The sequence below is a fragment of the Cetorhinus maximus genome, chromosome 16 (assembly GCF_964194155.1).
Source record: "Cetorhinus maximus chromosome 16, sCetMax3.hap1.1, whole genome shotgun sequence".
Taxonomy (NCBI): domain Eukaryota; kingdom Metazoa; phylum Chordata; class Chondrichthyes; order Lamniformes; family Cetorhinidae; genus Cetorhinus; species Cetorhinus maximus.
Window position 1 is genome coordinate 83,844,868 of NC_135894.1, and position 12,661 is coordinate 83,857,528.

The window sequence follows — 12,661 nt, forward strand, 5'->3', positions numbered from 1 at the left end:
TTTTCGACCAGGATAAATTTTTGCTGAGTATTATGAAATATTTGCTTAAATGTCTGCCATTGCTCATCCACTGGCCTTCCCCTTAGTCTATTTTCCCAGCCCGCTTTAGACAACTCTTTCTTCATACCTCTGTAATTGACCTTATTTAAGTTGAGGACACTGGTTTGAGACCTGAGTTGCTAACCCTGAAACGGAATTTGAAATTCTACCATGTTGTGATCACTACCTCCTAGAGGATCCTTAACTACGATGTCTCTCATTAATCCCACCTCATTACACATTACTAGATCTAAAATAGCCTGTTCCCGGGTAGGTTCTGCAATGTATTGCTCTAAGAAACAATCCCTGGTGCACTCTACAAATTCATCTTCCATGTTACCCCTGCCAATTTGCAGATTAAAATCGCCCATGTCAATTGTAGCGCCCTTCTTACATGCCTCCATTATTTCTCGATTTATACTTTGTCCTACAGTAAGGCAACTCTTCTAGGGCCAATAGACAACTCCCACCCATGACTTATTCCCCTTGCTATTCCTTATTTCCACCCAAACTGATTCCATATCACAATCTATTGCACCTATATCACTACTCACCACCACACTGATACCTTCCTTTATTAACACAGCTACCCCATCTCCTTTTCCGGAATGTTGAATACCCTTGAATATTGAGTTCCCAGTCTTGGTCACCCAGCAACCATGTCTCTGTAATAGCTATCAAGTCATATTCATTTATTTGTATTTGTGCCATCAAATCATCTATCTTGTTACAAATGCTGCATGCATTCAAATAAAGAGCTTTAAGCTTTGACTTTATACTATTACTCCTCACTCTGGTTCTAATTTCTGCTGCGCTCTTCTGCTTATATTTTCTGCCTCTTCCTGTCACACTTTGATTATCGTTCACCTCTTCATTACCCTGCACCTCTGCTCTCTCATTCTTCTTGATTTTTTAAACTTCCCTTCAATTGAACACTGCCCCCCACTAATTAGTTTAAAGTCCTATCTACAACCCTAGTTATATGATTTGCCAGGACACTGGTCCCAGCATGGTTCAAATGAAGCCTGTCCCAACGGAACAGCTCTTTCCTTCCCCAGTACTGGTGCCAGTGCCCCATGAATCAGAACTAATTTCTCCCACACCAATCTTTGAGCCACGCATTTGCTCGTAGTCCCTCAGCAGAACCTCTTTCCTAGTCCTGCCTGTGTCATTGGTACCTATGTGGACCACAACAACTAGATCCTTCCCCTCCCCCAAGTTCCCCTCCAGCCCAGAAGAGATGTCCTTAATCTTGGCACCAGGTAGGCAACACAGCCTTTGGGATTCTCTGTCTTTGCTGCAGAGAACAGTATCTATTCTCCTAACTATGCTATCCCCTATTACTACTTCATTTCTCTTTTTTCTCCCTATTTGAATGGTGCTCTATACCAAGGTGTTGTTGTCATTTCGCTCATCCTCCCTGCAGTCTGTGCCTTCATCCACACGGGGAGCAAGAACCTCATACCTATTGGACAAGAGCACTGGCTGAGGCTCCTCCAAAGCTAAATTCTGGATCACCATACCTGCCTCACTGGCAGTCACACCCTCCTGTCCCTGACCACGGTCCAAATTTGATGTAATTAATCCAAGGGGTGTGACTGTCTCCTGAAACAGTGTCCAGGTAACTCTCCCCCTCCCTGGTGCGTCGCAGTGTCTGCAGCTCGGACTCCAGTTCACCAAATCTGAGCCAAAGTTCCTCAAACTGCCAACATTTGCTGATGTGGTCACCGTGGATTGCACCGGTGTCCACCAGCTCCCACATACTGCAGCTGCAACACATCGCCTGCCCAGCCATCTCTAGTCTATTTGATTAATTAATTTGGATGTTAAATATTTTATAAGTGAATTTCTTAACTTTATTCTACAGCTGTAATAACATCTCCTGATTTAAACCACTTGGCCAATCAAAAGAGACATGGAAGAGATACCCACCAATCACCTACCTGTTTGCCTTTGACGTCACACTTCGGCTCTTACAGGTAGAAACAGGTTGAAGGTAGAAACAGGTTGAAGGGGCTCTCTGCTGCCGGTTTTTATCTCCTGTCGCCACTGCCCTTTTCACGCAGGTCTGCTCTCCACGTGCTGGAATTAGTTCAGCGAACCTTTGTTGCACTCCCTCTGTGGCAAGTATATATTTAATGAATCAATGTATCACCTTGACCAATCCGAGTTGACCTACCTGGTTTGAATTTGAACAAAAGCTTGGCAGTTAACTGCTCCCTGGTGGATTTCCCATACCAATCAGAGCCCACTTGCCAACCAATCAGCACTCACTTCTTTTGCCATATAACTTGTTGCTCCCTTTACTATTGGGATTCTTGCAAACTGCCCTGATGAGTGCAAGGTGAGAAACTTCAACAGCATGTCTCTTTTTTCAGCAATACTCAAGTTCTGTACTATCAAACAACTAAAAAGCATTGTATTGGCTCAATATGTCCAAACAACAATGATCAATCAATCAGAGACTAAATCTGGAACTAGTATCTCATGTGCAATGTTCGTGTTTCTTTTACCTATGGTACATAAAGGATATATTTTAAAAAGGGGGAATTGCTCCATGGCTCAGAAGGTGAAGGAACTGCCAAATCTAATTATTTGTTCACATTGCATGTTTGCCAAAGGTAAAACTGCGTTGACTGTATGTCAGCCATAGCTCAGTCGTAATAACAACATAAAATGCTGGAGAAACTCAGCAGGTCTGGCAGCAACCATGGAGGGAGATACAGAGTTAACGTTTCGAGTTGAATATAACTCTTTATTCCTAAGAAGTCATATTGGACTCAAAACATTAACCCTGTTTCTCTCTCCAGGGATGCTGCCAGACCTGCTGAGTTTTTCCAGCATTTTTCTGCTTTTATTTTAGTTTTCCAGCATCCGCAGCATTTTACTTCTATTTCAGTAGTAATAATCCTGCCTCCAAATCTAGGAGAACGTGGGTTCAAGTCCCACTCCAGGGGCTTGTGCACAAAATCTAAACTGACACTCCCATGTAACAGAGACATAGTGCTGTACTGGTGGAGGTGCTGTCTTTTCAATGAGACATAAATCAAGACCCCCAATATGCCCTCCCAGGTGGACATTAGAGACTACATGGCAGTATTTGAAGAGAAGGGGAGTTCTCCCTATGTTTGGACAATATTTATTCCTTGACCACCACCTAAAAACAGATTATCTGGTCATTATCCCATTGCTGTTTGTGGAACTTTGCTATACTGTAAATTGCTGCCAAGGTTTTCCTACATTACCAGTGACTGCACTTCAAAAAAAACTTCATTAACTCAAAACATTTTGGGACATCCTGAGGTCATGAAATTTTCTATATAACTTATTTTTTTGTTATTCGTTTACAGGATGCGGCCATCGCTGGCTAGGCCAACACTGATTGCCCATCCCGAATTGCTCTTGTAAAGGTAATGGTGAGCCACCTTCTTGAACCATTACAGTCTATGTAGGTTAGGTATACCCACAGTGCTTTAGAAATGGAAATACGAGTCGTTGCATTTCTTTTTATTACTCATCCCTTATGTGTTTCTAGAAGCTGGTGGTGAGCCTTTTCCTTGAACCGCTGATCCAATTATGTAAGGAATTCGAGGATTTCAATCCAGCAACAATAAAGGAATGACAGTTTGGCCAGAAACTGAGCACCACTACATTAATTTTGATGGCTACAATCTTGGTGGGTTTTTCGTCAATTTTTTGATAGGAGAACCTCCCAAGGAATTTCCCAGTGTATATGTCTAGCTCAAGACTGCATTGGACTGGTTGCATTTTTGGGTCTATAATCTTGGCATTCTTGTCCTTCCTAGTGATAGTAATTGCATCAAAGTGGTTGCTATGCTGCATCCTGTAAATCGTAAACACTGCAGCCATGGTGCACCAGTGGTGGAGTCCAGTGCCCCAGATACCAATCTGTCCTGGATGCTCGCAAGATTCTTGCGTGTTGGTGGAGCTGGTGAAACATTCCATCACACGCCTAAGCTTTGTAGATGGCAGAGACACATTAAGTCAGGAGGTTGGCCAGTCATCAGAATAACCAACCTCCAGCCTGGTATTTCATTCAGTCCAGTTAAGTTTCCGATCAATAAGCAACCCCAAGATGTTGATTGGATAATTTCTTGTTGGAGATGGTCATTGCCTGGCAACAATATGGCACAAATAGTACCAGCTACTTGTTAGTTCAATAAAAGCAAAAAAGATAAAAGCAAAAAACTACGGATGCTAGAAATCCAAAACAAAACAAAAATACCTTGAAAAACTCAGCAGGTCTGACAGCATCTGCGGAGACGAACACAGTTAACGTTTCGAGTCCATATGACAAGCCTGGATATTATCCAAGTCTTATTGACACAGGCTGCTTCATTATCAGATGGAGCTGAACATTGGAGTTGGCCTCATTACTTACTTTATGATGGAGTGAAGGTCATTGAGAAAACACCAAAGGATCGCTGGACTTTAACCCTTGCCATCTAATAACCCTCTACACATGCCATCTCAGCTTAGACATGCAAAAAAAAGACAGTGGGTGAGAAGGATCCAATGGAACCATACACTGACATGAATGAGCACATACAGCACAAATCAGCAGAAATACAATACAATATGTTCCAGCTGGTAAAAATAAGAGATTTATGAAAAACACACCAGTAATTCAATATTTCTCATCTTTAATAAAGCAACGTCCCAATAGCTTTCAATACAGAATGCTTTGGTTATATATTCTTTTAAATAGTTATTTGTCTTATGACATGAGATCATTTCCTTCTAGAGCGCAATTTCACTTCATAGTTGGGTTGGATCAATCCTGGGCAGGTTTCATCAGCCTCTGGGGTGCGATGTTTGAGTATCGTAGGTCTGATTACATCTATGTCACGTCCTAAATGATCCAACATGGTTCGGATAATGGCAGGAGGGGCATCAAAATCCACTAAGAAATATCTGAAATAAACAAAATATCATAAACAAACTCACTTTAAACAAATGACTATTTTTCAAGTGACTACAACCATTTATGTTCCCTTTCGATATCGTGATAAATGAAACACGATCAGAGATACCATTGCAATATATGCTGTGAACATAAAGTCTCTCCTACGCTGTACTTCCCTATCCCAAAATTGTTTAATTTTAAATCCTCTTTCTATGCTGAGTTAATTAATTAATTTTAATCAGGGAAATCGTAAGAAGTGCAGCTGATTCTATAAATTAAAAAACCCATTGAAAATTAACAGGTAAGGAAAATTTTGCTTCGAGAAATAAATCAGTTTTAATCTCAAGCTGCTATACTCCCCACACAAAGTAGCAATTCATTGCCTAGCCGCCTTTCTCGTTGTTTAAAGTTACTCCTCAAATGTTACTGGGCTGAATGTTACCAAGCCTTTGGAGAAATGCTGGCAGGGGGAGGGCTGGTAAAATGGCAAGGCATTGGGAGGGGATCCTGGCCACTCTCCACCGCCACAACATTTCACCAGCGGCGGGAACATCAGTGGCACAGCCGTCCACTGGGCAGCCAATTAAGGGCCCAATTAAGGGTCACCTCCCACCTCTACCAGCGTTTTACTGGCAGAGGTGGGGACAGTGCATGGTAAATCATGGCGGTGTCCAAAGGGGTTCCGCTAAGAGGCAAGGGTGGGGGGCACTCCTTTATGGTTGCTCCATTGCTCACAATGAGAAGGAATACATACTAAATTGCTAAACTTTAAAAGGGTTAGAGAGAATATGGGTTTAGTTTCACAAGTGGAAAAATGGTAATACTAAACCTACATGCATAACTGGATAGTTAGAATATTTTGCCTAGCATTGAGTGTCTTATTTTAGGAAAGATATGAAGGCCATGAAGAGGGTACAGAGATTTACAACGGAAGAACATGGATAATTGTGAGCAGCAACCAGGGAACCTGGGTTCCCAATTGGTATATCCAAGGCTCATTTAAATTTTCAATAAGACAGGAGAAAGTAGAGGAGATTAGATAGAGATGTTCAAAATTAGTTGTGGAAGCAGATCCATAGTAAGCATTAAAATGGGAGTGGATAATTTCTAACAGAAAAATTTTAAAAGGGTACAAAGAAAGTGAAACGAGGCTAAATGAGTAGCTGTGAGAACTCCATAGGTACAATAGGCCAAATGGCCTCTGAACTCTGCAGTAAAATACTGAGAGTGAGAAATTAGCCCACATCAGGCTCGAAATGTGAGTGGTCAGGAAATAATTTTAGGTGGCAATGTACTGTGCACAATCTGAAACAGGCAATGAGTCCTTGAATATGCTAATCAGGAACCCAACACCTTATGGAACTCTACTCCCAAATTTGGCAGAAACTGGCGAAGCGTCAGTTGCACACGCTCCACACGGCTGATCCGAATCTAAAGGTTGCCTAGACAACACTTCTTAAAGGGACCAACTGAGGCTGCCAGCATAAAGGCAACTCATTTTTTAAAAAAAACCTTACTGTAGCTTAGAGCCGGGAACAACGGTACTATGGGTCTTTGTCAGCCTGAACACATAGTCTCCAGTCCACATTTCAGCTGCCAGGATTTAACTGCAAACCAGCATCCAGCCAACCACTGGTGCTGGCCAGCATGCTATACCAGGATGCTTGAGTGGTGTACACAGCACACCAGCTTTACAGAGATGAAGCCAAAGGCCCAATTTAGAGCAAGCCATGGGACAAGTTCTGTGGAAAGCTGGTTCCCGGGCATGAGGGTCTACTTTGTGCCGATTTCTTGTGCAGAGCAAGTTTCTTAGCTTAGGACATGTCTAAGCATTTTGTAAAGGGTACGTCAAAACAAACAACTAGTAAATGAAATAGATTCTACTGAAAGGAAATGGAATTGTGCCTTCCTGTTTGTGTACAGCACCCAGAGTTTACAAATAGACTTTGATCATTTTTCAAAGGTCTCAAGTAAATCTTATACGAGTAGTTAGTCACTCACGCTGAGTTGTTAAATGAAGCATAGTCAACAGAAAAAAATGTCCAAAAGTTCAACAGTTTAGTCCAATCAGAATGGCTCCTGCTAATAAACTCAATGAATATCATTTCAAGTTCACAAGAGCTGCAAAGTAAAGGCTCCTCTACTGCTGTTACTGTTGGAGGCATGGAGGCAAAGTGTACATTATAATTACACACTTGTAATTACATGGCTGCATAGTTGCTTTAGGTTAAAATAATTAGTTAAAAGGAGACAGGCATGTTGCATGAAGTAGCTTTCCATATTTCCATAAATATGGTTTACAAATACCAAGATGAAAAGAATAAAGGAAATCCAGACTGCAAACTGAAATTATACATTTACTGTCTAATATTTACAAAGTTGGAGTAATCACTGTCACCGGTCACAATATATACCATGAAATTTATTCCCTAAGTTAAACCTCATTTGCCTAATGACTAATTTTGCAGGCCTTGGCAGCAATACAAAATGGATTTTTCCACACTGATTAGCAATGTTGGAGAAGTAATGAAAGACACAAAAAGGAATCTGGCAAAGCTTTTCCTGATTGATTTACATTGAGTACTCTTTCACACAGTTATATTCTCAAACTACATGCAGTGAAACTTTCCAAACAAAATTATTTTCAGTTGTCAAAAGGTATACCCCTTGCCCCCTCCCAAAAAAAGACCCTCAACCCACACACAAGATCAGATCTTTCAATATAACTTTATTTCTTTAAGTAATATGCAAAGCCATAGACAGCAGTCAGCTTTCACTAACCAGATTGATGGCAGAGATAGGGATTGATTATTATGAGGACAGACTAGAGATACATGCTGGGAACACTAGAGATAGTTTCACAAAATCAGACGTTCCCATCTCACATCATGTAGCAAAGTTCTATCCACTAGAACAACAGTAACATCAGGTAGGAGCAATGAAAGGGGAGGGGAGAAGGACTAGCAAAGCCACAATGGGCCAAATAGCCTCCTCTGTGCTATGAATTTTCTATGTAGGATGTCATTGCAAATTGGAAGTGGAGAGGAGAATATGACCATTAACAGAGGGGAAGGAAAACACCTTGTGAACTGGAGAGAGGGATAGATGCACGCCAGTGTGAACTGGATTGAAGATGTTGCAGTAGCCAATTCCTCTGGGTGCGAGGGGATGGAGGGGTGGGGGGGCAATGGGTACAGTGTGAACAATGGGGAGGGGGAGATGGGTGCCGGTGTAAACTGGAGGGCAGGGGATGATGGGTGCCAGTGTGAACTGGAGGGGTGGGATGGGGAAATGGGTGCCAGTGTGAACTGGAGGGGTGAGGGAAAACAATGTTCGCATGAACTGGGAAGGGATTGCAGTATAATCAGAAGGGACCAGGAGTTCTGTAATGGCCAGAGCAGTAGGCTGGGAAAATAATAACAGGCCAAAGTGTGTCATTCTAGCCTGGGATAGAAGTGGTGCCAGTTTGGCCAGGGCAGGGGAAAGAGGGTGAAACGACAAGCACTTGACTGAGTGACATTTGTCCATCTGTTAGACAAAACTACATTCCAAGAGCTACTTAAAATGGAATTGAAACTGGACTTTTGGCAGCTCTTTCCCAATGAAACTGGCCAACGTTGGTGATTGTTTGTGCTGGCACAAAACAAAGCAAACTGCGGGTTACCCCTCAATAGGGGGCTAACAATAGATGGAACTAATCATCTGCCCCCTTTTTTTTTAAATTAGTAAAGCAGTCAGTTTCTGGTGTTTTAAAAATGTAAAGCTACTACTAATAGTCTACAAGTAATCTACAAGAGTAGCAAAAATAGCAATGACTGGAGGTATCTAGTGTAAGTGAAGATGTCTGGATAGAAAATGCAATCTAATCTCCATGTCATAAAGTGATGTGGTATACCAACAATGCCCTGCATGTCCAAAGGTCAACAACCTGAAACCAGTCACCTTTCTCCCCCGTTTTAACAAGTGTTCAACAGCTCAGGCGCCAGTGTGTTAATCAGTGTTTCAAAACCTGACACACAAAATTCTTTCTGAGAGCAGGAGCAGCAATAATAATGTTTTTTTTAAAGTTTGATATTCCACAAGCCACACACTTCACACACAAAACATGCACCAGAAATGTGTTTTGCGAACTGCCTCAAACATGATGGATGGCCGACAGAAAACGGTGACAGACTGAAGGCAGTTCCATCTGTTAGGAATGTGATACGCTGGGAATTTCAAAAGTAAAATGACAGAAAATTGAATCTAAAGAAAGTCAAATCCTACGTGAACAAGTTTGAGCAGTCAGGACAATATTGAATCAGTGATGTTGAATTAGGGGGAGGATGAGGAAATTTCTGGTGAATAGTATGTGGAAGGCACAGACCAATTGTCCCGGCACTGGATGAGTTCAGAAAGGCAATTGTAATTGTGCAAAACTTTACCCAAAAATTATCTGGAACTCAGGATTTTTTTTGACTGATTAACAATAAAAAGCTAGTGTGCACTGAAGAAAGCACAAATAACATCAAGCGGTGAACACTATAGAGATTTCCATCAATGATGATAAAATGTTCAATTCAAATTGGTTGATATTTTTCTGATGCAGTAAATTGCCAAACCTCATTATGGTGAATACCATGATATAACAGCCTTCTTAGTTGGTCCCAGGTGAAGTTTGCCTGTATGTAAAGATAACTACTCAGGCCAGGGACCAAGATATTTCAAGCTAATCTTGAGCCAACTGCAACATGTCTGCTATCCCCTTTATGAACAGAAAATCTGTTGCAGAAACCCAATTGTACTGATAAGGGCACCTGTTACAATGCATGGCATCAGGATCAGTTACATTGTCAGATCAGTGGGATCTGAGTAAGCTTCGCTCCCAATGAAGGGACAGTGATAAGAATGCCACATCCTGCGATTGCAATCTGTTCCATAACATCGATTGTATAAAACTCTTTTGCTACGCATACTTACAGCAAAATACAGCATCAGGACTGGGTCGACTGATCCCTCGATACTGAGACAGACCAATGACTCAAAGATGCTGCGGTATCCTGTTCCTCTCTGTTTGGACTTCTGAGTGTGCTTACTTGGTACCAAGTTCAAAGTTCATAGTGTAGCCAACTTTGACCAATATGTCAAACCAGATGCTTATGCATCTTGCTACAGGAGCAGGAGCAGCCTTGTAGTTTGACATGTGCTTTGGGTCTTTGCCATATCAGCAGCAACCATCTTAACTTTCACAATTTCCTGAACATACTGGGCCCTTCCAGATTGGTGCTAACAGAACTCAACTGCAGGAAGTCATCATAATTTCAGAAATGTCAGCAAACTGACAGGGAGCTAGAACTCACAGAACAGTGCAAGAGAAAAGGTTTCTCTTTCTCACAAACTAGTGCAACAATTAACGTCCAATGGTAATTGGGGGAAGGAAAAATAATCAATTAGAGATAGATTCATGAGAAAGCACGGCTCTTCTACAGTGTGAAGGGGCAGGTATGCAGATATCAGAAAGTTGCTTAAAATTAATTTGTATCTATTGTTAATTCCCAGTCAAATTGCCCATGTGAAGCATGACAAATACAAATCTTTTTTTCCAAAAACAAGCAGAGATTTGGTTGAATGACAATTATCTATATAATAGACAGCAATGGAAATTGATGCAGGAAACAACTAACCTTAACTACGTTAAACATTTGGATATTTATTTATTCCTCTGCCACTTTTTAAGTTACCCCATTCGTGCTCGAAGGTAACTGTCCTGCAGTCAAGTCTGAAAGTTACTCAAGACTAAGGGCAAAAGTTTTACCTCACCGACCCCCTCACAGCAGGTGGGCTGGCAGTGGTTTGGGAGCCCGGTTGCAAGAGAAGTGGGCTTTGCCATGTCTGTTTACCTCAGCGGCTGTATTAGAATCCCACAATGAATGTGGGGTTTCCCTGACAATGCACCCCTGTTGACTGAAGGGCTCTATTTAGAAGGACCCAGGTAGGGATCAGATTGACTGCATTCTAAGCTGGTTCCTGAGGCTTCAGCAAGCAGAAGGATGGAAGCAGAATGTGGGAAGGTTGCCCCCCTGGTTCTCAGGCTCTTCCAGGGAGGTCTTGCTGTGGGCTGAGGACCAGGAAAGCAAGTATTGTTTCCTGCAGATGCAGAGGAAGACGTCACCCTGTCAGATGAAACAAGCATGTCTGGAAGTGACAGGCACAATGAGCAGCAGGTGTGCGGTGTCCCACACCTGGATTCATCACTACAAGAGCTCATGGAGCAGGAAAGATCAGTGTTACCCCACTTTCAAGTGCCTAACCCTCACAGTCTGACTTCCCCAGCATTCTCCTGCACAGCAATCCTCAGTCCAACAAACCTTGCAGCTCCACTCATTCCTCACTCTCCAGGCACCTCCTCACAGCCCAATTTGAACAACCAACAATCTCACTCACTTTCATCTTATTGCCCATCTCACACCCATTTCTCATAGTCACCCTCCATAAATGCTGTCATTCCATCCTCTCACATACAGAACTCTGTTTTCTCTCCTTGCAGGAGAAGTGTGTGCAGAACATCAGGGCGAGGCAGAGAACCAGGGGTGGCCCTCCAGGCATCACCGCCCTGACGGCTGTGGAGAAGACAGCCAGGGAGTGCAGCAAGCTGGTGGATTGTATGGCCATTAGCAATAGAGAGATTGGGGTCTCCCAGATACACGGGGAGAATCAAGTCACATAATCCCATAAATCGCTAATGTCGATTTTCTGTCACCACAAACTAAAACTTGAGCATCTGCACAATGACGACTTTGAACCCTTTCCCCAAGTCAGTTCCAATCGTCTTTCATCTCCCACAGGCCCTTCAGGTGTGACGCAGGAACTGGAGCTGAGGGAGGCTGAGCACTCTGAGGAAGTATCACTGCATGACTAATGTGCACCCTCCGCCAGCGCAGATACACATCTCAGTGGGGCCTCCAAGGGAGATAGCAAGATTGTCACATGGTCTGATGTACATCACAAGTGAGCTGGAGCAAAGGTTTACAGTTAGTTAGCCAATCCTCTATTCATGCTAATATATCACCCCAACACCGTGAGCTCATATCTTGTGCAGTAACCTTTTATGTGGCACCGTATTGAATGCTTTTTGGAAATCAAAATATACTACATCCCCTTTACCAGCTTGTATTGTCCTCAAAGAACTCTAATAAATTAGTCAAACATGATTTTCCTTTCACAAAATCATGCTGCCTCTGCCTGACTGTATTATGATTTTCTAAATGTCCTATTACCCCCTTAATAATGGATTCTATTATTTTTCGCAATGACAGATGTTAGATTAACTGGCTTATAGTTTCCTACTTTCTGTCTCCAATCTTTCATGAATAGTGATAATCCTTCTAATAAGGCCAGACGTAAGAAACTGTACTTCCCATTATACTCCCATTCTCACCATCTACACATACATTGTAATAGAGGCTCGAAAATTTAATAAAATAATAAATCTAGCCCACACGTGGCTTCTGAGGGTAAAACAATAGGTTTCCTATATATTAAAACATTATAAGCATTTCCTGCTTTAGCATCCATTGGTCCTACCAGCTATATTTTCCAACACAACTGTAAATCTTACTTGTAAATAACAAAGCTGTTATTCATTGCAACTTCTTAAACCATGTTCCATTTGATCAATGTTGACTGGCTAATCTAAGATAATGTCATTTCCAGTTT

At 42.1% G+C, this 12,661-nt stretch overlaps 1 protein-coding gene across 1 annotated transcript in view; it reads right to left on the reverse strand.

The window, feature by feature from the left end:
• Window positions 1–4,686: 4,686 nt before the first annotated feature.
• mrps6 (mitochondrial ribosomal protein S6) overlaps window positions 4,687–12,661 on the reverse strand; it is a 70,389-nt gene continuing 62,414 nt past the window's right edge. Inside the window, exon 3 of the mRNA XM_078560232.1 lies at window positions 4,687–4,974. Coding sequence (XP_078416358.1) covers window positions 4,791–4,974 — 184 coding nt within the window. The 3' untranslated portion in view covers window positions 4,687–4,790. The remainder of the gene's footprint in view (window positions 4,975–12,661) is intronic.